This window comes from Aspergillus brasiliensis (genome assembly GCF_001889945.1).
Source record: "Aspergillus brasiliensis CBS 101740 unplaced genomic scaffold ASPBRscaffold_11, whole genome shotgun sequence".
NCBI classification, from domain to species: Eukaryota; Fungi; Ascomycota; class Eurotiomycetes; order Eurotiales; family Aspergillaceae; genus Aspergillus; species Aspergillus brasiliensis.
The window spans coordinates 85,801-110,576 of NW_027137452.1; the positions used below are offsets into that span (position 1 = coordinate 85,801).

General features: G+C 50.1%; 9 protein-coding genes and 2 non-coding genes across 11 annotated transcripts; 3 read left to right on the forward strand and 8 right to left on the reverse strand.

Moving 5' to 3' along the window:
• Positions 1 to 430: 430 nt before the first annotated feature.
• Positions 431 to 1,011, reverse strand: ASPBRDRAFT_198422 (PLAC8 family protein; the record flags this gene model as incomplete). Its single annotated transcript, XM_067621202.1, has 3 exons — positions 431 to 664; positions 718 to 815; positions 867 to 1,011. 3 exons carry the CDS (start codon positions 1,009 to 1,011, stop codon positions 431 to 433), a joined length of 477 nt encoding a protein of 158 aa, XP_067476079.1.
• A 964-nt stretch (positions 1,012 to 1,975) lies between these two features.
• Positions 1,976 to 2,831, forward strand: ASPBRDRAFT_198423 (SUR7/PalI family protein; the record flags this gene model as incomplete). Its single annotated transcript, XM_067621203.1, has 2 exons — positions 1,976 to 2,014; positions 2,076 to 2,831. 2 exons carry the CDS (start codon positions 1,976 to 1,978, stop codon positions 2,829 to 2,831), a joined length of 795 nt encoding a protein of 264 aa, XP_067476080.1.
• A 199-nt stretch (positions 2,832 to 3,030) lies between these two features.
• On the reverse strand, positions 3,031 to 4,331 carry ASPBRDRAFT_46108 (aldo/keto reductase). The gene has a single exon (XM_067625559.1). The coding sequence runs from the start codon at positions 4,288 to 4,290 to the stop codon at positions 3,133 to 3,135; it is 1,158 nt and encodes a 385-aa protein (XP_067476081.1). The 5' UTR covers positions 4,291 to 4,331; the 3' UTR covers positions 3,031 to 3,132.
• A 2,424-nt stretch (positions 4,332 to 6,755) lies between these two features.
• Positions 6,756 to 7,793, forward strand: ASPBRDRAFT_57401 (putative LaeA-like methyltransferase; the record flags this gene model as incomplete). Its single annotated transcript, XM_067627733.1, has 4 exons — positions 6,756 to 6,808; positions 6,870 to 6,980; positions 7,042 to 7,292; positions 7,360 to 7,793. 4 exons carry the CDS (start codon positions 6,756 to 6,758, stop codon positions 7,791 to 7,793), a joined length of 849 nt encoding a protein of 282 aa, XP_067476082.1.
• Positions 7,794 to 8,200: 407 nt separating this feature from the next.
• Positions 8,201 to 8,273, reverse strand: ASPBRDRAFT_t219. Its single transcript has one exon. It is a non-coding gene; the product is annotated as a tRNA-Thr (tRNA).
• Positions 8,274 to 9,597: 1,324 nt separating this feature from the next.
• On the forward strand, positions 9,598 to 11,126 carry eglD (putative endoglucanase). Its single transcript, XM_067625560.1, has one exon. The coding sequence runs from the start codon at positions 9,754 to 9,756 to the stop codon at positions 10,963 to 10,965; it is 1,212 nt and encodes a 403-aa protein (XP_067476083.1). The 5' UTR covers positions 9,598 to 9,753; the 3' UTR covers positions 10,966 to 11,126.
• A 328-nt stretch (positions 11,127 to 11,454) lies between these two features.
• Positions 11,455 to 12,560, reverse strand: ASPBRDRAFT_198427 (uncharacterized protein; the record flags this gene model as incomplete). The annotated part of the gene is made up of 4 exons (XM_067621204.1): positions 11,455 to 11,790; positions 11,854 to 11,980; positions 12,031 to 12,256; positions 12,311 to 12,560. 4 exons carry the CDS (start codon positions 12,558 to 12,560, stop codon positions 11,455 to 11,457), a joined length of 939 nt encoding a protein of 312 aa, XP_067476084.1.
• A 1,306-nt stretch (positions 12,561 to 13,866) lies between these two features.
• On the reverse strand, positions 13,867 to 13,977 carry ASPBRDRAFT_t218. Its single transcript has one exon. It is a non-coding gene; the product is annotated as a tRNA-Leu (tRNA).
• Positions 13,978 to 14,392: 415 nt separating this feature from the next.
• Positions 14,393 to 15,895, reverse strand: ASPBRDRAFT_132333 (uncharacterized protein; the record flags this gene model as incomplete). The annotated part of the gene is made up of 1 exon (XM_067618426.1): positions 14,393 to 15,895. The coding sequence occupies one exon, from the start codon at positions 15,893 to 15,895 to the stop codon at positions 14,393 to 14,395; it is 1,503 nt and encodes a 500-aa protein (XP_067476085.1).
• A 500-nt stretch (positions 15,896 to 16,395) lies between these two features.
• On the reverse strand, positions 16,396 to 19,982 carry ASPBRDRAFT_209292 (putative UDP-glucose,sterol transferase). The gene is made up of 6 exons (XM_067621860.1): positions 19,606 to 19,982; positions 18,910 to 19,534; positions 17,839 to 18,843; positions 16,968 to 17,781; positions 16,780 to 16,918; positions 16,396 to 16,718 (listed from the first exon to the last, which is right to left on the reverse strand). The coding sequence occupies exons 1-6, from the start codon at positions 19,748 to 19,750 to the stop codon at positions 16,489 to 16,491; spliced, it is 2,958 nt and encodes a 985-aa protein (XP_067476086.1). The 5' UTR covers positions 19,751 to 19,982; the 3' UTR covers positions 16,396 to 16,488.
• Positions 19,983 to 20,517: 535 nt separating this feature from the next.
• ASPBRDRAFT_132211 (glycerophosphocholine phosphodiesterase) lies at positions 20,518 to 24,078 on the reverse strand (the record flags this gene model as incomplete). Its single annotated transcript, XM_067618414.1, has 8 exons — positions 20,518 to 20,622; positions 20,681 to 21,087; positions 21,147 to 21,420; positions 21,471 to 21,579; positions 21,670 to 21,716; positions 21,763 to 21,821; positions 21,870 to 23,882; positions 23,940 to 24,078. The coding sequence occupies 8 exons, from the start codon at positions 24,076 to 24,078 to the stop codon at positions 20,518 to 20,520; spliced, it is 3,153 nt and encodes a 1,050-aa protein (XP_067476087.1).
• Positions 24,079 to 24,776: the final 698 nt, after the last annotated feature.

A 24,776-nucleotide genomic window follows, 5' to 3' on the forward strand; every position in this document is an offset into this window, starting at 1 on the left:
ATGTCTCACTCTATCCTGATAGTATGCCCAAGTGAGAAGCTATGTTTTAACAAATCATGGCCTTTCTGTGCTAATGCCCCCTAACGGCTACACAGTAGTCTATGTGGGTTAACGTCTACGCCCCAGTTCCACAACGGTAATAGGCCAAGAAACATGTTGTGCATCTATTAATGTTTCTCTTCAAGGATACAGCAGCTACCGTCCCGATTTTGAGTAATCATGCCCTAGTACCAAGACTTGTGCTCTTGGTCCATAAATAAATGTGTGCAATAATCCGATAGGGGTGCAATGGCACACCTGCTATAGTGGTATAGACTTCCTTATGAGAACATGTTCGTTTCTACAACAAGACCAACAAGGTTTAATAGAAGATTAGGTATAAACTTTCACTAAAAATACATATATAAAAAATCAACTAAACCCTCCCCACTTATTGAGGATACGCCATCTGAGGTGCCATTTGGTATCCCGTAACCTGAGGTCTGGTACGTATCTCAGCCTCCTTCTCCTCCTGGATGAGTGCGCAGCAGCCGCAGCACATGCTTACGCAGCAATCCCCACAGCAGGATCCCTCGATTCCATACTTGTTGCGCAGCTCGCCTCGTCTGATCGTTTGGTAGATCCACTGTGTAAGACTGAGACTGAGGAAGGACCAGATAATACACTGACCGGGGTTAGTTGAGAGATTAGTTATAGGGAGTGCGCCAGGAGACTAACATCACCGTTAATCGGGTCATAACTCTGCAGTGTTGGGTCGCGCAGTCTGGCTTGGGTCTTGCCGAAAGCAAGGCATGGGAGGCAGCAGCTGGTGAAGCCTAAAAATTGGTTAATGGGTGGTATGAAGAGCGTTGGCAAGGTATACTGACATAATGTGCCGGGCGAGCAACAGTCGAAGAGAGAATAGTTCCAGTCGGTGTTCTGGGTAAGCCGGTGAAGCTCTTCTGAGGTGGCTTGATCATAGGTGGGTAGGTCTCTGGGGTGAGCCCGGTAAACTTTTTCTGCGTCTGCCATGGTGTAGATGAGTAGTAGTTGGATTCTTCAGCTTCGTTGGAAATTTCTGAGATCGAGAGGGATGTTTATATGCTTAAGTACAAGAAAATAAGGGGCGAGCTAACGCTCTGGAAATAGAGTGCTTATCTACTTTCGTCATCGCAATGCCTTGTCGGACTACATTCAATCTATGTCCCTGGATCAGGGTATAGGTGGGGTCTGCATGATGATGCAAAAATAGTGGCTGGCCCATAGTCCGTATTACAATGTTTTAGCCAATTGTCAAGGGGCAGACCGTCATTGAACCTCAATCATGATGGTTATTCGTGGCTCTGTCTGTTGGGAGAAGGCGCCCCGGCGCACTATTTCTTCCCGGAGCATGTTGTACCTGAGAAGGCCCAATGCCCCATGTGGCTTGGCACGGAGAAGTAGATAGTATAGGCTACGTAGAGCACGGTGGAGCAGTGAAGATCCTTACCAGGAACCCAAACGTGAGCAGCTTGGAGCCAGTGAAATTTCTGACTTTCTTCCCGAATAGGAAGTTCGCATCCGTATCTCGGTGTCTTACCAAATTTAACCAGGGTCCGACCCACTCGGCAGTTAAACTTTGATGACCATCTATCATCTGCCCTAGTTTAGTTAGTATAGCCACATGTCCAAGTAGGCGTTGAAGTTCATCACGAAATACCTAGGGTTGCCAAGTATAGGGGATCTAGCAAATCTCATTTGTTTTTCGCTACCAAACATTGCACTATGTCCGAGATTTTCTCAACCTTCAGTCAGGTTTTCGCCAGTTTAAAAGCTTTGGCTCATCGCAGTCAGAGCAACTCATGGGATACTCAAAGCTCCTGTTCGGACAGCATAGCAGTTATCACACTCACTAGCCATGGCGAACCTTCTCCGAGTTCTATTTTTGTCGACCTCCTGTTTGCTGAATATCGGGACAATCCTATGTCTTATCATGATCGGCCTATCATGTACGAAGATGGGGAATCACGAACTTGAAAATCTCAATTTCTTCCAAGTAAGGCTCGAGTACAATCCGCAGTCCCTATGCCCTCCAGCTGACACTTTGTCCTGTCCAGGTCGATATCCAGAATTTCCCGGGGGATTACAGCAGTAATCATTCAATCCCTGATGCCGTGATTACAACTTCGGGTGACAGCCAGGTGAACAAAACTTACATGGTCGGAATATTGGGCTACTGCGAGAGCAATTCTAGCAACACAACCAAAATTTGCACCTCCCATCCAGCTAGCTCATATTTCAACATCCTAGAAGCTGCTGGCGTGGACGAAAAAGAAAGCGACCTTTCCTCAACCCTTCGTCACTCACTGCACGCATATAAAACCACCTCCACCTGGATGCAAATTACGTACATCCTGGCCAGTATTCTCGCTGTCCTTCAGCTTCTCGTCGCCATTGTGACCGTGAACAAGGCATTCAACTGTTTCGCAATCAGTTTTGTCTCCGGTGTCGCTTTCCTATTCCTGCTGGCAGCTGCGACAATCACAACTGTCAATTTTGCGTTGCTGAAGGGGATATTCGCCACTGAGCTCAAATCAGACCCCATGTCGGGAACCTGGGGGACTCGTGGTTTTGCAGTTCTGTGGCTTAGTGTGGCCTTGTCTTTGTGTTCCTTGGTATCCTGGGCCATTACTACTTGCTGCTGTTCTCAAGCAAGACGGGGGTCTCGGGGTCAGGCTTATACTGCAATGGATACGGCACCGGCATATCATTCGGTGCCACCTTCTGCACCATACTACGGGGGTGCTCATCAATATTCTGTGCCTCGAGTCAGCGAGAATCCGGCCAGCCATAATTATGGGCAGTATCCCTAAGGATAGGAGTCGCTAGTGTCTGTTCACCTATAATGAACACACAATCGAAATCTAAATTACGCCGATCTAGAATAATTGGACTCTTTTGGACCTTGCAATGAAGAGGTTTTCTTCTTATTTACAATATATGATGATATACTTGAGACTTATCTAACAGCTCCAAAGATACAGTAGTCGATGTTGTATTGACTATCAACGTGCCGAAGCGATATGTATGGCCCTCAAATATCATTCTGATTCATTTACAACTATAATACTAATAGTAGATATGTCACCATTATCTTTCGGCTCAAATGGCATACTATTGAGCCGGTCTGATCGGCTTAGTTTGCTCAACCCAGTCAAACTTGCCCATCGGCTTGGTCAGCCAGACATCACCCGGCTTCTGAGCCATTCTGGGAGTAGAATGATCAAACATCGAGCCACTGAGGAAAGTGTGAGGGAACCCAAAGTCAAAGGGATAAGCACCTTCGACCTTCTCCATCTCCTCATCAGTCAGAGTCACGTTCAAGCTCGCAATACTACCCTTAAGATGCTCGACCTTTCTGCAACCGACAATCGGGAAGACATAAACAGACTTTTGCATCACATAGGCCAAGGGCACATCCAGCAACTTCACCCCCTTCGCATTACTGATATCCTCAAGAACCGCAGACACACTCTTATCATGCTCCGACGTGGGAATGAACTTGCGACCAGGGTTATGCTTCTCCCGTTCTTCGAATCCCTCTCTCGTCTGGAACCGGCCCTGATTCAACACACCATAGGGACACAATGCCATTCCCTCTTCCCTGGCCATGGGGATAATATCCCTCTCGAAGTCCCGCATCGCCGCGTTCCACATCCCCTGATACACAGCAAACGGACGCAATCCATGATCCCGCGCATATTGATTCGCCTTCGTCACCACCCAAGCCGGGGTATCCGAGATACCGAGGTAAATGACCTTCCCGGCCACGACGAGGTCGTTCAACGCGTGCATGAGTTCCGGGATAGAGGTGGTAAAGTCCCACCAGTGGACGTAAAGAAGATCGATGTAAGAGGTTTGCAGCTTGCGCAGGGATTGCTCGACGCTCACTTTCATGGACTTGGCATTGTTGCCGCCGTAGTTGGACTGGATGGCGTCTTTGTGATGTGTCATGTAGGCCGTTGTGTATTTGGTTGCGAGCACGATCTGGTCGCGGTTGTTGCGCGATGCCATCCATTCGCCGACGAGGATCTCCGATTGGCCTTCTTGGTAGCCGCTGGCCGTGTCGATGAAGTTGCCTCCTTGGCTGTAGAAGTGGTCGAGGATGCCGAAGGCGTCTTCACGGGTACAGTCGCCGTAGCGGGACTCTTGCCGGTTGCCGAATGTCATGGCTCCGAGACATAATGGGGATACGCGGACTGCTGCTGCTGGGGCTAGTTGGCGGTGCCGGAAGAGGGGGGAGGTTTGCGCGGCTTGCTCGAGGGTGGTCATTTTGAGAGACTGCTGTAGACAGTTGATGTGATGAGAAGAAGTTACTTGAACTGAAAGGAAGATCTATAGCAACCGTATAAGGCATACTCATGGACTGTTATATACTCGCTGTCCTCGGCTACTCCTGCAAGGTACTGATTGATGTCATGTCATCCAGAGTCCATCGCAGCGGAGGTAAAAAGGCTAATTCGCTTAAGTCCGATATCCATGTAACCGGCTGACACTGACCCACACGTCAACACATCAAGGTGCTCAGATGTGTACGATCAAGAGGATGTGAAACGGCAGCAATACGTCTCCTGTTGGCATGGTTGACGATCGTCTAGATCAAAGGATCAGGTCTAAGCTCATTTGTTGGACAAGATAGTAAGCGAGTCTTACTGTGGCGGGAGGAACTGGGGGCGGAGTTAAAATATCGTTATTTCCGAGCAAGGTGGGGACATCGGTTGACCTGGGGAAGGGATGGGCTTCTAAATTGACGTTTGAGGAGAAGACTCTGCCGAGTCGCGGATGGACGTTGCAGGAACAATTCCTTCTCATGTGTTCTACATTTCAACCGGAAGCAAATGTTCTTGGAGATGTAGTCAATCTACCTGCTGTGAAGCACATCCCAACAGGAATGAATAGGTCTGCGCACTAGATTCATGGTAAGAAACAATGATGGGTTACTCAGCTTGCCAATTGACTTCCCCTACAGACAAGCTCGTGACCATTTCTAGACTAGCAAAAGAATCTCAATAGCTCCTCATGAAATTCGGATATGGGGACACTTACCTTGGCCTGAATGGTAGAAAAGACCTGTTGGAAGCCTCCTTCGTATCAGGCATCTGTGGATGGCCCAGTAAAACTGGAGTATTTATACACCTGGAAAGCTTGGGGAAAGCTTGGCAAAAAAAAAAAAATGACCTGGCACTTGTGCAAGTCCTCCATGCCGAGTGTATACATGCAGGGAAGATAAGAAGAATTCAAGTCAGTAGCGACACCATCATCCTAAGAGGGCGTCTTGCGCTTGCACGGCTTGCTTTTCCTGATAATTATCGAATAATATTCCCAAAGATTATATACATAGAGCCTTCCTTTAAACACCTTAAGGCGAAGTCCATGGAGTTCTGGCGGGAGAGCCCATGGGTAAGTAACGTTGTGGAACAATGGTGAGGTTATCTTGGATATCAAGGATGAAATTTGTGGTAAGATCTACTGTCTGCCGAATCAAGCTCGCTATACACATGAGAGGCGCTCGAAGGTACATGCATTGGCTCTGAGTCTAACTTGCCAATGCATTTATATCCAGGTAGACTTCGTCGAAATCTGCCTCCTCGGTGTGGGGAGTTCCTCAGTGGGTTCCCACAATGTATCGGCGTTCTGAAGTGAGACACTTGGATCTATTATATAGTCCGTCCCCCTTGCTTACTTTTGAACATGCCAAGTTATTCATGAGTCTTAGGGGGAGATTGCATTTATAATCATTTCGAAATTATTATGAAGACTCTGGGTCCAGGTAGTGGTGAGGATAAGACCGTTAGGCTATTGGGCAATGAATTGTCTGGTATCGAATTGTCTTCTCACAGCCAGTACACAAGGATTGCTACAACTCTGAGTTCCGCTTCGGTAAGACGTGCAGACATCACAATTCCGGTTTTTGAACGAAGGCAAAGTCTCCATTGAATGCGGGGTAAGTCACCAACCGGTGATCGGCGAATGATTAAGTTTGACCAGATGTTGAGTATTATTCAGGTCATGCGCATCGACAGAGCACCACGTATGATTGTAGCCTCGGATTGCAAGATGTTGCCTTGTGCTATAAGCCTTCTCAAACTAGTCTCGTATACGGGCCCGCGCAGACGCCACCAGTTGTTCGCTGAGCAGGAACAGTACTACAATAGCAGTTGTATCGGACCACGCTGTTTTGGGTTCTCAAAGCCACTAAAATGGTTTTCAGATCTCCCTCATCTGTTTGCCACGGATGAGAGAATACCTCATCCAATGCAACCCGCGTCGTGGTAGTCGGACATCCCTGTGATACGTGGGGATTGAAGGGTGCGAGCACAACTCAGCGCGGGTGTGAAGGTCCGCGCGGGCATTAGGGAAATATAGCCGAGATCAACAGTGGACATGCTTCGCTGTCCAGGTTATCTGGATTGTCAAAGCAACATCAATGACTCTTTTTCGAGGGATTGTGGGAGTGGCTGGCTGAGAGGCGTGCAAGATGTGGCAATTCTTCAGCTCCTGCAGCTACTGCACTAGTTTGGTGGAGCTGAATAGTCCTCACCGTCAAACGATAACCAATAGCCACCGAAATGGGATTTTCAAGCGATGACGCCTAATTGGTGATGGAATTGCATCCATGGCACGATCGAGATCGTGAGTGAAATCAAGCAAGAGGGTTTCTAGTATAAAAGGAGAGTAGAAGGCCCTCCCACCTTCCACGGGAGTATCAGACAACACCAACGAAACGAAACACAACAATGGCTACTCAAGACAAGTATTGTTTCGAGAGAAATAAGAAAGAATCGGAGAGGTATGATTCAAATTGCAATGTTTATGAAACTATCTTGTGCGGTTTTCCAATAACAGTCTAGGCTGGACATACAGCACCGCGTGCTAGTCAGAACCAGCGGGAACACCCTCATTCATCCTTCAATTCCAATCGAAGAGATCCGTTCTGTTGCGGATATAGCTACTGGAACTGGGTAAGTCTGTCCTCTTCGTACAAACCCCGGTCGTTTGAGCTGATGGGCAAATTTCTGGTAGCATTTGGCTGCAGGATGTGTCGAAATCGCTAGATACCCCTCAAATTGAGCGCTACTATCATGGATTCGACATCTCATCAGAGCAGTTTCCTGAGAACCCAGGGGCAATCCAGTTTTCTGTCCAAGATCTGACGGTCCCCTTTCCTCGTGAGCACTGGGGACGATATGACTTGGTACATGTTCGTCTTCTAGTCGCTGCTCTCGAAGAATCGGACTATCAAGCTACGATCGCAAACGTCTATGACATATTGAGTATGGCATACCCATTCACGTGCACAGTGTATTGCTGTTTCTTAACTCGACGCTAATATGACCACAGAGCCCGGCGGCTATCTGCAGTGGGAGGAAATCGACGAAGAAACTTACCGCACAAAAGGTTACCCCGTGTTCAACGAGCTTCATCGCTGTTTTGACTACGGACTGACAGCCGAGGGCAAATGCTTTCGGGCTTCAGCCAAGGTCTATGAAGAGAGCCGGGCAGCTGGGTTCGTGGGGGTAGAGCGGCTGTGTTATAATTCGCACCAGAATCCTGATCTGCGCTATGAGATTGAGGAAAGACTGACTGCGATAATCCGAACGCTCTATGCCTTTCTTTTGCTGAGATCTGGGCAGGTCGACACCGCACAGGTCGCATCGCAAGAGGCAGAGAAACTGGTTGAAGAGCATCGGCGTCTGTGCGCGCAGGGAAACTCCCCACCGTTGAAGTTGATGAGGGTTGTGGGTCGGAAGCCTTTACATGAGTCGTTGCTGTAGCTACTCGCTGACTGTGAGATAACATGTTCTCTGTTCTTGTGTGGGCTTGTGGCCGAGCAGTAAATGTTGCAGGCAAAACTCGTTGTAAGCGTTCTAATAAATAAAGAACGAGAATAAACAAAACCAACTTTTCTGTCAAGATCCAGCTGTAAGCATATTCCAGGCCCATCAGCTTCCAAGCAATCATACAATTGTCTATACGGAATAAGGAAAGCGTAGATCGTGCGACACGTTTTGGGCATTTCCTCCTCGGCAGTTGGTTCTTGGGCGGAGATAAATGCGCTGAAACAATAACCTGAAACATCGGCAATAGACCGGTTCACTGACAGCCGAAGACAATGGCTATCTTTGTTGCTGATCGTCACATTAATATTACATTGTGAGGGATGGGCAAAAAGAAAAAGAAATGCTCCCACGCGGATTCGAACCGCGGACCTCATGATTACTAGTCATGCGCTCTACCAACTGAGCCATAGGAGCTGATTGGATGATATTCGTTTTGTTACTTTGCTCTATATTGTAAATTAATAGTACCTTGGCGTGGTCTGCTTGAACTTGGGTATTCGTTATCTATGCTGACTTTTCGGGGCAATTTGAGTCATGAAGCTATCGTACCTCTTTGCTAATGGGGAATCGAGGGGAGGATACAATCTTGCTCGATACTTGGGATCATAGTGCTTATCGTGAATTGTTAGTAGCTAGTAGTCAGCGATCAACATTATCGGTACTACTTAGTATATATATCCTGAGTCGGTAAATACGTTGGTAGTACAATAATTCATCTGTGACACGCAAACCCTCATATACGAACACGAGCTTACGAAGGATGAAAATGACCTCCTGCCGGATAAAAACGGTCCATATTCTACCGGAGCAGAACTATCTAAAATGTTAGCCCGCGCTTTTCCAACCAGAAGCCGTCTATATTGTGTCAGCCGTCCCTGATTGTACATGATCGTAGATTAACATTTATTAAAGATCGCCTATCATGGAACGATTTGCTCTACTGCATATTGTGTCCCTGATGCCGTGATATCTGACCAATATGCGAGGGAAGGATTATTACTAGTTTACCCGGATTGGCTGGCATTAGTTCTGCAACTTGCTGTCGAGGGGAGACCTGGGATCCATTATCGGCAAGTCCGTAACAGAATGCCGAGTTCGGTTCACCAACTGTGCCGTTTCATGAACAGGGTCCTAGTGAACACCCTCTGAGCACACACGGAGATGAGCAATCCCGTGGCTAAATTGCTGATTGACCAGGGGCTAATATACATCAATCCTCAGAATATAGAGTAAGCACCTGGAACCAGGAACACCGTTGGGTGATGAGTCCCCACCATCGAAGCTGACAGAAAGCTTTTGCAGCGAGAAGCCAAGGCTACAACAAGATTAAGGTCCGACATGCTTAAGGCTAAACACCGGGGATATGCCCGGATTGGCCATCCAACCAGCGAATGGTCTGACTATCACACTATGGGACGTGTGAGAGAGTAAGACTAGTCATGCCAAGAGGAGGGCCATGACCCGTGTCTCTCCCTCTACGCGCTGGCAAAATGAAGCCAAGGCGCCGCTGTAGCAGCCGCCCTTGGCAACCGGTGGATGGCCTGGCAATGCACTCCGCCAGGGTCCAGTTGACCCCGTTTGGTGGATCGTGGATCGCGGCCGGATCGCATTAAGATGAAACGTCTGGCTTGGCAGGGCCCGCATCTCCTCCGCCGCTCAACCCCCATCCCATCACCACTTCCCCTACGAAGTACCCTGGCCCTGATATAAAACAGGCTCTGCGAACCTGGGTTGCAGTCTTCCCCATAAGCTTTCTTTTCAACAGCCAGGATAGCTGTACATTCTTTCTTTTTACTTTTTTATCTCTGCGAACTACGTTCCCTTCCTTTCTACCACATCACATTCTTTAGCCCTAACTTGAAACACCTTCATTTTCAACTTACTACCACCAACCATGAAGACTACCACCTACAGTTTGCTCGCTCTGGCAGCGGCTTCCAAGCTGGCTTCCGCCCACACCACCGTCCAGGCCGTCTGGATCAACGGCGAGGACCAGGGTCTCGGTAACTCCGCCGATGGCTACATCCGTTCTCCCCCCAGCAACAGCCCCGTCACCAACGTCAAGTCCACCGACATGACCTGCAACGTCAACGGTGACCAGGCCGCCTCCAAGACCCTCTCCGTCAAGGCTGGCGACGTTGTCACCTTCGAGTGGCACCACAGCGACCGCTCCGACTCCGACGACATCATCGCCTCCTCCCACAAGGGCCCCGTCCAGGTCTACATGGCCCCGACGGCCAAGGGCTCCGCCGGTACCAACTGGGTCAAGATCGCCGAGGACGGATACCACAAGAGCTCCGACGAGTGGGCTACCGATATCCTGATCGCCAACAAGGGCAAGCACAACATCACCGTTCCCGACGTTCCCGCCGGTAACTACCTCTTCCGTCCCGAGATCATTGCCCTCCACGAGGGTAACCGCGAGGGTGGTGCCCAGTTCTACATGGAGTGTGTCCAGTTCAAGGTCACCTCCGACGGCTCCAATGAGCTGCCCTCTGGTGTCTCCATCCCCGGCGTCTACTCTGCCACTGACGCCGGTATCCTCTTCGACATCTACAACTCCTTCGACAGCTACCCCATCCCCGGCCCGGATGTCTGGGATGGCACTAGCTCCGGATCTTCCTCCTCCGGATCCTCCTCCTCGGCCCCTGTCTCCTCTGCCGTCGCTGCCACCACCCCTGCCACCCAGGCCGCCGTCGAGGTCTCTTCCTCCTCCGCTGCTGCTGCTGCTGCTACCACCGAAGCTGCCGCTCCCGTCGTCAGCTCTGCTGCCCCCGTCCAGCAGGCCACCTCGGCTGTGACCAGCCAGGCCCAGGCCCCCACCACCTTCGCCACCTCTTCCAAGCCCGCCAAGACCGCCTGCAAGAACAAGTCCAAGTCCAAGGCTGCTGCCTCCAGCACCCAGTCCGTCGTTGCCCCCGCTGCTACTTCTAACGTCGCCCCTGTTGCCAGTGCTAGCGCTAGCTCTAGCGCTTCCGCTGGTGGTGTTGCGAAGAAGTACGAGCGCTGCGGTGGTATCAACCACACTGGTCCTACTACTTGCGAGAGCGGCACCGTCTGCAAGCAGTGGAACCCTTACTACTCCCAGTGTGTTGAGTCTCAGTAGATTTGAACTCAAGTCTACTGGATACTCGAAGAGTATATATAGATTAGGGGAGAGAAATGAGGAGATTTAGTTGTTGGGTGGATGTGGATGTAACCAGCAATTAGATGGGGTCTTAGTTGAACAATAGAATCATTTTAATCAAAATCAAGATTCGTTAATCGAGAATAGTATTAGTAGGAAGTGACATTGACGACTCACTTCGACAGGAATGGTTCTGACTTCTCACTCCCATCATCACCAATCTATCTAAATTGGTCTTAGTAGGAACTGATATTGACGAATCACTTCGATCACGAGTGGTTTTGACTTCTCACTCCGATCATTGACCAATTAATCTAACAGACAAGACATAACTCAAGACGGGACAGATAATCATTGCCCAGCGCTTAGTAAATCAACACCAAATAAACACAACATAGCAGCACACAACACATGAATAGTCAACGTAAGAAACCCCCAAACACACTAATAGATGAAGGCAGCAGCCGATCACATACTCCCCTCAAGAATATCCGTCAAAAACGAACAAATACCCCAATACACCTTCAGAAACTCCGCTCGATCCTCCTCCTTCAACAAGTCATACTCTCTACCTCTCTGAATAACCAGCTTCTCCTTGATCCGTCTGCCATGGCGCAGATCTTCAAAGTAGGTATGTGACGCCTCGGCCCGAGTAACCCGGTACTTAGAGAGAGAGGCCGTAATGCAGAAAGACACGTATGTATCGCGCTTCTGGCCTTGTTGTTCGTATTTTATCGCCAACGGGAGGAGCAGGCATGAGAATAGGTTGTTGCGGGCTTTTCGCGTGGTGAGGTTGTATGTGTCCTGATGTTTCTATGTTAGTATCATGGGTGTGTTGGATGGATACTAAGGTTGGGGGGGACGTACTAAAAGCACGACTAATGGCCATTGTTGGTGTCTGTCTTTGAGGTGGTAGATCCCACCATTGCAGTGCAGGACGCCTTTCATGTTTAATCTGGCGAGGTTGTATCTGATATTGTATTTGTTGATGGACCTGTTGTGTTTAGTATTGGTTCATTTTAATAAAGTAGTGGGGGTGCTTACAAGTTGTACTTGTATATGTCCATGCGGAGCCCAAGGGCATTCAGAATGTCGTCGATGGTGGACGGGACTTCGTCATAGTTCTCGTCCCGGTCGTGGATATAGGATAACGTGTGGAAGACGTTACGGAGTTCATTGTCTCGGATCGGAGATTTGTGCGGTATATTGAGATATTCCAAGATCTCGTACTTGGTGGGGGTGATGAATTTTTCGATGAGTTCTTTGAAACCTAGATGATATGTTATATTAGCTATTGCCTTCGTTGGTGTGGAGGATGACGTACCCTTGAGATCTTCCTCTTTGGTGGGAAAGAATTTCCCAAGTAGATTATTGGGAGTGATATCCTTCTCGGAGGCGCAGTTGAAAGCGTGCACCTGCTCGGTCGACCAGTATTTACCCTTTTGGTAGAAGAAGCCCCGTGGATAGATTCTTTCGGTGGGATCGATGGTCGCCTGCACGGCGGGCGGAGTAGTAGCTGGGAGGTTAATAGTAGATGGCTGCGCAGTGGCAACTTCAATATTGGGATACTGCATGGTGTGGTTATCGTTGGGGATTTGTTCCATGGAAAAGAACTATAAGATAAGGAAGGAATTTGCCGAATATAGCAGGTTTGAAAGAAGTTGTTGTGGCTGGAATGAGTCGCTGTATAGCTGAGTCGGGATGCTTAGTAGAGAGTTGCAGTGGAAAAGAGCAGGGGATTACGACAAGAGTTCCCACGGCTTAAAGGCTCGTCACTTGAGTTGAAGATGCCAGAATACCGTCATATACTTAGGATATAAAACACGTCAGGGCAGGCCCTGGACCATGGATGGCGCCCAGAGGGGCGCGGCGGTCCGTATGTACTCGCATCGAGTCTCGCGGGGGTGTTGCGGTTGCAGCTGGTTTTATACTCTTTGTTTCTCGAGAGCATCGTGTCTCGGTTTTCATTCTTATCTGCTTAGATGGAGAGAATACCGGCTTGAACCGATTAATTCGATACAATATACGACTGTCAGGGACATATCGAACAAAGAGCATTGGTATAATGGCATATAAAGAAAGGGGCTTTGTTAATCGACAATGGTATTGTCAATAAGTGTAATATAACTCAGTACGGGGAGGTAAATACTGTCGTCTACAAAGGTGTAGGGCTGAAGTATAGAGATGAACGGTGATTGGAGTGCCTTGATACTCAACCAGGGGATATACCCCTGACTCGGAGAGATGAAAATAGTAGTATGCGCCACGTGGACGTCACGTCCGGGGGTTGATTCCGGATACTGCGTCATTATTTGATGATGTATACAACAAGCAAATAGCTGAATAGCTACTCTGCCATACGGTGTACTCAGAGTAAATAGAAGTAGCTTTAGATAATCGAGTAGGGTGTTGATGGGTCTAATACAATATCATATTGGAACCTACCGGATTATTCCTGCGTCTTGGTGGCATTTAACGGGATTTGCTACTTATTGTGAATGTGCGAGCTGACATTGAGACAGTATTGATGGTAGAAACAGTAAGAACTGTGGATGGTGGTTATAAACGATTGACTTGGTTGAATTTATGAGGATCTTGGTAACTATATGACTAGAAGACGACGCTCTTTTATAAGCCCAGGTATAGATTTTCTTGCTGTGCAAACAAGACTCGAGGGCATCAATAAATCGGCATCTACCATATTGATGACGAGATGATAGCGTGAAATGCGTAGACATGCGGAAGGGTTCTACTACGTATGATCAATGGAGGTAGCCACTGTGGTACAGCCGGACGGTGATCGAAAATCAAATTAGGGAGAGAATAAAAAGGCTGCCTAGCTTTTCTCAAGTATAGCTAAAATAAAAAGAAATAAAAAAGTGACAAGGGTGGGATTCGAACCCACGCCATCTTACGATGATCAGGAAGCTCGGAAGCTGACTGTTAAGGTGAACCTTAACCTGACGCCTTGGACCGCTCGGCCACCTTGCCGTTGTTATGGTAATGGCTCCGAAGTTTAGTATATATGATACAGGCACATAGTTTTATTGTAGCCAATCTTATTCTTCAGAATGAGTTCTGTTGATTGTGTCGATTAGTTGTAATACTTATTCTTTTTGATATAAGTCTCATTCATTCAATTAATATAATAAGTATTTACAAAGCCTCTCCTCGTCAGTGTTGGTTTTGCTGTCCCTTCCTCGACTATCGTCATCATCATGTTGTACTCCAACCACGCGGATACTATATACTATTGTCACACTATTCCCTAAAACTACAACTACCGAGTGACTCGGACTCTCTGCCCAGCTTCTCGAAATCAATATTCATGATCATGTCATTAGTACTATTACTAGCATTATGAAATCACTATCAAACACACGCAATTAAAATGTAGTGAGTCAAATCAATGAGAACACACGGCCATCAACGCATCCTCAAAATCCCCGCCCGAGACATAATTCCTCACCAACCCGGCCAAACTCCCTCCCATCGCCCCCTTCACCCTCGCAAAATAGTCCGGGTCCCAATGCAACCGGACCGTCCAATACACCAGCCTCTTCTCATTCACCCCGTTGGACCCAAAGAAACACTCCTTCAACACCCCAGCATGGAACGAGATGGGATCCCTCGCGACCCGCAACATCATCACCAGCGCATCCTCCAAATGGCCCGAGAATTCATCCTTGATCACCTTCTCCAGAGGGACATGATACATTCGTTCAAATTCTCCAGCCAACACATTCAACTTCTCATCGGACGAGTTCATGAAGATCCCAAAGACTGCGACCTCGTCCGTGCCCACCTTGCCAGCGGTCGCACGGTGCAGTTCCCTCACGTCGGTCTCCACGCCGCGAGGATCGAAGGGAGTTCCCCGTTCGGGCCGACGCGCGTGGAGTAGCATCTCGAAGAACCGCTCGGTCTTCCCGCTCAATTCTCCCTTGATGTCGTCGAGAAGCGACTTGTGGTATTTGTCCCGGTAGGCGCGCTGAATCGCAGCCAGGTCGGCATTACTCCGTCCCAGAAGGACATCGTTTAGTCCCGATTCGTTCGTGCCGAGGCCGCTCATCGCGTTGTGGAGGTACGTGATGTCTGATTCTAGAGGACCGGTGGCGAGCGAGACGAGGATTGTCTCGAAGGATCCCGAGGTCTCGGACTTGAGGTCCTTGATTAAGTTTCGGTTGTGCATCTTCTCGTAGGTGTGTCGGATGAGAGCCATTCGGTTCGGGTCACTCGTGCTAGTTAGGACGCGGATGAGCGCTTTCTCGTCTGTGCCGAAGCCTTTCATGGCTTTGCGCAGGGCTTCTGCTTCGTTGGATGCGGTGCCCATGGGAACGAAGGTGGGGTCATAGCCTGGGGAGGGACGAGAGGGCATTGGGCCTTGTTGTGGAGGGTAGTTGGGGTAGGGCCCGCCTGCTCCTGGGGGTGCCATTGGTGGCTGCTGGCCTGGTGGGAAGGATTGATATTGTTGTTGTTGCGGATTCGGGTAACCTGGCTGTGGAGGATGTCCTTGTGGGTAGCCCTGCTGGAATGGAGGACCTTGCTGCGGATATCCCATGCCTTGTTGTGGTGGTGGGTATGAAGGATAGGGACCAGGCTGCTGGTGTTGGCCGCTCATGGGAGGCGGGTATGGAGAGGCACCGTGGGGTTGGTGTTGTTGCTGAGGAGGGTATGGTGGTTGTGTTTGCTGTGGATGATGACCGGCCATTGGGGCTGGGTATGCGCCGTGCTGTTGAGGCGGCTGATAAGAGCCTGGACCTTGCTGGTAGGGGCCTGGACCCTGCGGGGGATATTGTGGATGTTGTTGCTGCTGGCCATACTGTCCCTGGGGCGGCGGGTACTGTCCTGCAGGAGGATATTGATTGTAGCCCTGGGGCGGACCCTGTCCGTAAGGTTGTTGATACGACATGTTTCTCCTCAAAAAAATAATTAGGGATGAAACTGAGGTTAAGATGACGATGAAGCGAACAGAGGAAGTGGGGTTGTGCGACGTTAAGTATCTGACAATCGACAATCTGACTGTTGAAGCTAGACGCGGGCGCAGCCACAGGGACGGAAATGAAGAGTGACGGCACAGCCACTAAGGGACCGAGTGAATGGTTTGATTGGGCTGACCCATGGGGCAGAGTTCACGAAAGAACGGTTCAGGTGGGGGGAAGTGGCTGAGCTGTCTGCCTTGGAACTTGGGATGCACGGCGATGACTTCCTGATTGGGGAATACAGATGTCAAACAGTTCGTGACGGGGTGATATCTCTGTGGATAGTGAGGCTGATAAGTATGCAGATTGCAGACTGCAGAATGTGTTCTAGGACAAGAAGTCCTCTGCAGATTGATCCGAATTTCTCCTATCTTATCAATCACATACACATACCACAAATACCATCATCAATATAGACACCTACTATACACTTGATTTACATTTCATTTACATAGCTATATCATACAGACTAGATGTACATCATAAACACACCGATAAACACAGTCCAAATCGGGTATACTGCCTACGAACCATGGTCATGGTCGCGCTCACTCACATGTCCCAGCCCTGCTCTCTGCAACTCATGCCACTTCTGGATCACCGCGGATCGTTGCTGCGTGGTCGCCGCACACATCTCCTCAATACCTTGCCTCATGCGCGAAGCTAGGATATCCTTCGTTTTGCTCTTCGAGAGCGAGTTGCGAAGACTCTTGTGCATCCCGTCCAGCGGGAAGCCTGCCAAACCCCAGAGGCCTAAACGGTTCCAGCCAGTTAGCTCCGATAACTTCGGTATTTATTCAAGGGAGAAACTCACCGGCCATGGGTTTGAAGAAAACACCCCCTACGCCCTTTCCAATACCTTTAGCCAATCCTTTCGCACCGGACTTTTCCATCCCGACTACAGGTTGCGTAACGAGTCCGGTGATACCATTGTAAAAGCCATGCGTGAATTCCTATACTCGTCAGCAACACCTCATTTTCTAACGGAATGATAGAACATACCGTCCCAGCAGCGCGAAACCCACTCCTCACCCCCAGTACTCGTGGCGGATCCTCCACCAGCCGATCATGGTACAGTTTCGGGGCATTATGAAACCCCTTGGTCAGACTCAACGTCAAGTCCGTCGGCAACAGAAGCAGCCAATTTAGAATATGCTTCGCCGCTCTGGCACTGTGATACGACGACTCCGCCAGAATCTCCTTCGTATAGGACAGTTCCTTCGATCGCAGTCGAGTAATGGTTCGCTCGAGATCGAGCTCCGCGCCCATATCATCGTCCGTGGTGTCGAATGTATCGGTATCGGAGCTGCTCGTCTGTGGAGTCGATGATTCACCACCGTTGGGGCCGTTGGCCGTCCCATTGGCAGTTTGCTGCTGACGGTCGGAGACGGCTTGAGCTTGGTGGATCTCTTCTCCAGCGGAATGATATGCCTCGTCGGATTCAGTTGATCCCCGGGAGTACTCGCTAGAGGGTGATTGCTCGTCATTCTCATATTGATCTTCGTCCGCCTGTTCCAAGTGCTGCTTGTCACCATTCGGCATCGTATCAGCCCCCACCCCCGAATCAAGAGACGTCTCCGTGCGCCGGGACCGACGACGAATGGACGGATCATGACAGGATAGCCGACGCGCTTTCTTCCAGTCATGTTTGTGGTGCAGTCTGCGTTCATGCGTCGTCGAGAATATGCCTCTCATTCCGCTGGGGACCTCCGCAATGCCGGTAACGAACCCAGAGACGATGCCATAGAGGACCTCCGCACCGGCAGTCAATGGGCCTCGGGGATCTCGATTGGTGTCGTATTCGTGTGAACGGTATCTGCATCAATTAGCCATATACCCTCCAATCGAGACGAGTATAAATGTAATAACATACAAAACAACATTCCGCGGATTCAGCAGCCCCGTCTCCACCAACACCGCCGCAGCAAACGTGCTCAGCTTAATATGCGAATGCTTCACCCACCACACCGCAGGCCGATCAGGACAAATCGAGCATCGCATCGCCTGCATATCGAGATGGTGATAGAAGCTCGCCGCGGCATTCTCCACCCCTCGCTCCGTCCGCATCTCCTTGCCGATCTCCTTCGCCTTCTCCAACGTCTCCGGCTCCAGCGCTTGCTTGATCGCGTTCGTCAACTTCTCCACCGTTAGCTGTTTATGCGGGATCGGCAGTGGGCCAGCGCCCGCGCGAGCTACAATCGAGCCCCAGAACGGCTGATCGCCGAAGAACGGGATGATGATGGTCGGACGACCCAGGACGAGTCCGGCAGCGGTGGTGCCCGCTCCGCCATGATGGATGACACATGAGACGTGCTGGAAGAGCCAGTCATGCGGACATTTGTTGATCATGAAGATATTCTCGGGGATATCGTCTACGCCTGCGCCGAGGTTTCCCCATCCCTTGGAGACGATCGCCCGTTGTCCGCTTTCGCGGATGGCTTGGAAGACGATCTTGGTGAGTGAGCCCGGGTTGTCGACGACGATGGAGCCGAAGCCGACGTAGATGGGGGGAGGTCCGGATCGGAGGAAATTGACCAGGTCGTCGGGGGGTTGGTAGTCCGAGGCCGAGGACAGGAAGGCGAAGCCGGCAATGTCGATATTATCCCCCCAGTCTCCGGGCTTGGGAAGCAGGGCGGGTGACCAGAGATACGTGTAGGGGACGCGCAACCGGTGCGCGATACTCGGGGCCCGAATCGCGTCTAACGGGTCCAGCCCGAGCTCACGCTTCCGGAAGTTGTTGATCAGATCTCCTAGACCCTCCCACATGAGGATTTCCACGACAGCATACGAAGCAAAGTTGGCTGCGGTGGGTTTGGTGTTTTTCGTGCGGATGGTGGCTAGCGGATGAGGGAATGCCTGTGTGGCTGACCAGGGCATGCTGCATGCATCCTTATATCAATCCATTTGCTCATCACTTTGGAAAGAAAGTGGAAAGGTCACTCACGTAAACATCATATTCAAGGGAATCCCCATCTTCTCCGCACAGCTTAGATGGACAAAACCCGGCGGATTCGCAATAATGGCATCCGCCACAAACGGCATCGTGCGATAATCCGCCGTTTCACTCCACGGATCCTCGGGGATATGATGCATGCCCGTCCCATCCCCCGTCTCATAACACGAGCGCCAACACCCCGAAAAGATCGTCTTCATTTCGCGTCTGCGGCGCGGAATCGCTCCACTCCGTAGGGTACTCATATGCGGCATCAGTCCGGGATTCCGCACCATGAACGCCATTAGCTCGGCGGGATCGCCGCCGATATTGAAGAACTCGAGACCCGAGTGCTCGATGGATTCGCGAAAGGCGAGATGGGTGGCGAGACGGACGCGATGGCCGTGGGATTTGAGGACTTGGCCGAGGGCGATGAAGGGTTGGACGTCGCCGCGGGAGCCGACGACTTGGATAACGATGTTGAGTTTGAGGGCGCAGGGCGGTTTGCCGTCTTGGATGAAGCAGACGGATGGTTTGCGCTCTTCCCGCAGGGGTTCGGGTTGCTGTTGGAGGTGTTTGATGATTTTGGCGACCCAGGGTTTGCGTTCGCGGATCTTGATGTCCAGGCGGCCGTCATCTAGGGATTGATCATTGTTAGTTAGCTGGGATTGAGGAAATTGTGAGATCTTAAGGTATGGATGGACGCACCCATTACCCGGACTCCGGTGTTGAGCCCCCTCTCATGATAATGCGCTCGCCGACTCCGTCCATGACTGGTGCTGTTGGTGGTTTGTTGGGTAAGGTGCTCCTCTGGCCAGTCGTCGGCCGATGGGCCATCTTGATGCGGTGGCATCTCTGCTAGCAGAGATGGACGGGTTCGACCATGTGCGACCAATAAGAATAAGTTGAAAGGTGGTAATGTAGTTGAGGTATCCAGGAACGGTTTGAATGGGGAGATGTATGATTGCGGAAGGGCACAGCTAAGGGAAAAAAGAATTTACAAATGGACAAAGAGTCAGTGTGGACAGATGAAGTCAAAAGGAACCCTGGCGGAGGCCCGGCTGGTGACGCCATCAGAGAAGGGCTTCATGGCAGCACAACGAGGGAGACCCACGGATGATCGCATGGGTGAACCAGTGGAGCCTCTCTTTTCAGGGTTCAAGCTTCCTTTGGGTCCCTTCTAGGAGATCAGCCTAGGCTCGCTCGTCTCTTTCGGTCACTGTCTCTATTCTCAACTCGCCCATCTGAACAGCCTACACTGTGTAGTCGGCCCATGTTGAAGCTATTCGGATGGCCCTGTTCCTGATGGAAACATGTGACTATGACCATATTCTTGTTTGTGATCTCCTACTAAAGTATGACTTCATTGTCCCCTGGGCATCGCCTTATCGCTGATGATCGGCGGCGCCGTTCGGGGACTCCACCCTCATCCGCCGAGGTCCGAACGGCGAAGTTCCAGTGTGGGCATTTCCCACTGTCTTAAGCCTTGTGTAAATATTTTGAGCAGTATAAATATTCTAGGAAAAACAACGTATGTATTTTGGTTTTATAGATAAGAGGTCTTTAGTTATTGACAATCTACGTCGATATGGAGTACTATAGCCCGGTCGGAGCAACCCACTAATTCTTCAATCGCCGATCATCCCCGACCCGGCCCTGCAGTGCTTGGGTAATAAGCCCGACCCTGTCAGCTATCAGCATGTAAATCCCAGCATCACGTTGAAGCTAAGTAGATGCGAAGTTAGTATATTTTTCCAATCACTTCCCGAGGTACGTAACTCACCTGAGCATTTTCCGGGATGTTATTGAGTGGTCCGTATGAGCCACACACGAGCCGCGACCGCTGGACGTACCCGATCAGCCGCGGGCATATGACCAAGGTCTCGGAGGCCAGAACGATTCCAGCGAGATTCCACCGCCGGGCGAATCGCATGGCAGCCTGCAGGCTACCGGCTCGTTTCTCTTTGTCGGTGATTGGGGGTTTGCCGGCATTGGTGATGTATAGGATCGGATAGGTTTGCTGTTTGAGTGCCAAGAGAATGCAGATTTCGGGCGTGAACGAGGACAGGATGATGCTTCTGCCCTGGCCCAAGGAGAATACCTTTTCGAGGATCTTGTCGACAAAGGTGTTGATTTCGATCGCTATCGGGGCTACTCCTGCTTCGGTGGCTTCGTGGAGTCGGGGGTACTCTGGTCATTGTTAGAGGTGCATCTGATGTAGTTAGTAGGTGAGGTACGGGGCGACTCACTGATTTCGATGTTGAAGTCAATTGACCCCGGTAGTTGGGTTAGGAGTTCTTCGATGGTTACAAATGAGTCCTGGATAACGTGCCCTCGCGTGTTGGGCTTGAAGCCTTTGTTCATGTAATCCACCGTGTGTCTCATCCTCTCTTGCATCTGTTGGGCTCCGTGCTCGTGTCCCCTAGTAAGCGACCGCGAGCGCAGATCTCGGTGGTGGCGGTTGCTTCCCAAGATAGAGGCTGGATGGCCGATCGGGGATTGTATTTTGCTCGCATGCAGGAACTGGACAGTTAGAAGGGTGTCAAGTGGTCCGAAGAGGTGGTACTGCTAACCTGGTCTAGAGTCACATCATGCACTGGGATGTCAGTCCCAGATTCGCTCAAAGAAAAGTCATGATATGCAACAGGTATCAGGTCCCTGGTCAGTTGAGCATCTGCAATACTTAGTAATTGATCTAATATAACGTTGATAGGGAATGCCATACCGAACTATAACACGTTAGACAGCAGTTCAGAATAGGGGAAGCTTGACATTACCTCGACCAAAGAAGCTCCCAGCTTGACAGCTGATATGAATGACTGAACAATATGAGTAGATGGTCTGACTGGACGGAGAGACACTCACCTCGACTGTGTTTTCTCCCAACTGCAAGTAGTCGTGCCCGGCAACATTCTGTCCGGATCCTGTACCTTGTCAGCGGCGATCGCGAACCATTCCATGTGTATACATACCTCGATGCCCTACGAGGTGAAAACCGTTATTAGAGAGAATGAATCTCCTCTCTGAGGAATTGTTGGGATGCTGAAATAGCTTCACGATAAGAAATGTAAAGGTCACCGTAGCTATGACCTGGAACGACCCGCTCTCCAGAATGGGAACAGTCCTCTCGCGCACCAGACTTTCCCGGTTCTCGCCAAAGGTACTGAGGCTGTCTGTCAGTAGAGATGTGCCACCTCCCAGCAACTGTGCTTGTGCCTTAGGGTCATCGTTTAAACTGAGGAGCTCTAGGTGCAATCCTGCCTCGTTCGGGTGAGGAAGCTCGAAGATCAATGGTTCGTTGGCCGTGTCACTAAGCAAGGACAGATTAACCTGACAAACAGAGTGGTTCCCAGGAGAGGATATCCTCAGTAGAAGACTATAGCTTTCGGCTTTGCTTTTCAGTGCTGGTGTGCGAAGCTCAAAGGGCTTTGCTGTCTTTCCATCCTGCAGGCTGCCAAGATAGACCACCAGTCGCGACCGTTGATGCAGGGCCCTAACATTGTCACCCTGCTTCATAAACGATGCACCGGTCAACCCATCAGTATCTGCCCCCCACTTGGAAGGCCCTGCTATTCCTTCCGCCAGGGCAAGATGACCCCGAAAAGCGGCATGTTCCTGTGCCGTCCAGCCGCGATGGTCCCTGTGGTCCCGGTCGGCTTCATACTCGAGAAGCGCATCGACCACAGCCTGATGACCTTCGACACAGGCGACAATCAGCGGTGTCCAGCCGTAAATTGGCTCCACCGAGTTCACCTCAGAGATGCATACGGTTTCCAACAGTAGTTGGACACGATCCGCCCTTCCGGTACGTGCGGCGACATGCAGCGGACTGGCCCCTTCACCATTCCTGGGCGCCCGACAAAAGCGAGAGCGAGTCCGCGAGAACATCAAGATCAAATCCTCATATTGGTAATGTAGGGCAATAAAGAACGCTCGGTTGACTAACGGTGAAATCTCGTCGTCAGTATAGGATGTGCCTAATTTTTCCAAGTAGATCAGAACCGATGAAACGGCGTCGTGGTGGTTGCCAAGAACCGCATAGTCTAGAGGGGAACAGTCTCGTTCGTCAGTATGCATGATCAACTGCCAGCTAGATGCTTTATACCATCTTTTAGTGGCGTTAAACATTGCCATGCAGACCCACGAAAGTCCGGCAGAAGCAGCATGATGCAGAGGGAAGCGTCCGAGACTATCTTCCGAAAGCAGAACCTCCCGCGACCTGGTTCCTAAACCCTCAATCACCTCGCACAGAAGGTTCCGAACTTTACAAAAGAGAGTACAGGAGTGTGGTGCCGATAGTTGCGCCTTCCGAAGGCCCAGAACCGTGATTAAGCGAGTCAATAATGCGGCCTGGATGGGGATGCCGTTCTGAGGCAGCACGGCAAATAGTAAAGTGTGGAGAGTATTGGGACGAAGCTCATACACTGCTAGTTCCAGCAGGTGGGAAATTAGCGACTGTCCTGAAGATTTGCTCTGCTGTAAGGACTCATCTACCATGGAAGCCACGATTGAAGGTTGATCCTGCCGTAGCGCCTCGTACAGTCGGGGTTGTGGGCAGGCCGGCCTGCTGCTGGGATCCGATAGTGCCTCCTGTAGGTGGACGATCCATGATTCAAGATTCGCAGCTAGAGTCTTGCCGAAAGAATCTTGTGGCATGAAACCATACAGAAAATTTGATCGAGCGGATTGGTGTTCCTCCCCATCCAGATATTTGTCGATCTTGGCGTAGATGCGAGAGAGCGCTTCAACATCCAACCGTTGGTACCGCTGCAGTTGATGAACTTCCTTCAAAATCTGGTGAAGCAATTTGCAAAGGATCTCCAGATCAATGAGGGATAAGTTGTCTGTCGCAGTTGGCTCGAACTTATACAGGTTTATGCGATAATGACCATGTATCTCTTCTGCTTGCTTGTGAAGATTGTTTTGTTGCTTTACGCGAAAATTAAGATGGACTGTTATGCTCCGATCCAGACATGATCGTAAATCTAAAACAAATTAGTACATGACATAAGTAAAATTTGACCTTTACTCAAATAACGAACCTGAAATATCGGGACGAGCTCGCTCCTTGGCAGCTCTCTCGACAGCAGTCTTCAGCAGGTTTTTGAGGCGATTGTATGGAACATGATACTTAGCCCATTCCGGGGATTGGTGAAGGTGAACATTCCGACCGAATCGCATCTTGTAGTTGCAATGCAAGCACAGCAAAAGGAAGGAGGGTGAGAGAGAGAAAGAGATGCGATATGTCGTACAGGAGTCTCACGACCGAGAGGAGACCGGATCACGGGTGGCTGGCGGAGGGAGACAACAAAGGCTTGTAAGAAAGAGGACGAAAGTGAGTCAAAGAGAATAAATCAGCAAGATTCTTTGTAGCTCCAAGTTTGTGCTACATGGCTTTTTCTGGCCTTTTATACTCGCATCTTTCTTGGTGTTTTTTGGCTTCGCGGATGCGGATCTTAACGTGTCTCTTCCGATCAAACAAGTCGACCTGTATACCAACATTCTTTGGACTACTTCGGATAACTAGTTGCCGAATGTTGATGGTCTACTTTCGGAGAAAACCGAGTAGGAATACACCACGGGGAAGACCCCGTGGGAGTGGTAATCTCGGCACCAGAGGACATCCAAGATAGAGTACAACATTTGTTACTGAGCAGCAACAAAGACAGGTACCAATTGACATAGTCGATCATCGCGCTTTATGCGGAATTAGCCAATCACCGCAGTCAAGATGAGTGCTGTGGTGGCCATGGTAGCCAGGCTCGTATACCACTAGTTTGTTTACGAGGATGGCGCAAATAGCCGCTTTTCAGTGAAGCTTAATCTGAAACCTGCAGGGCAATACTGTAGTTGACGTGTAGAATCTAGAGTGCCACCAC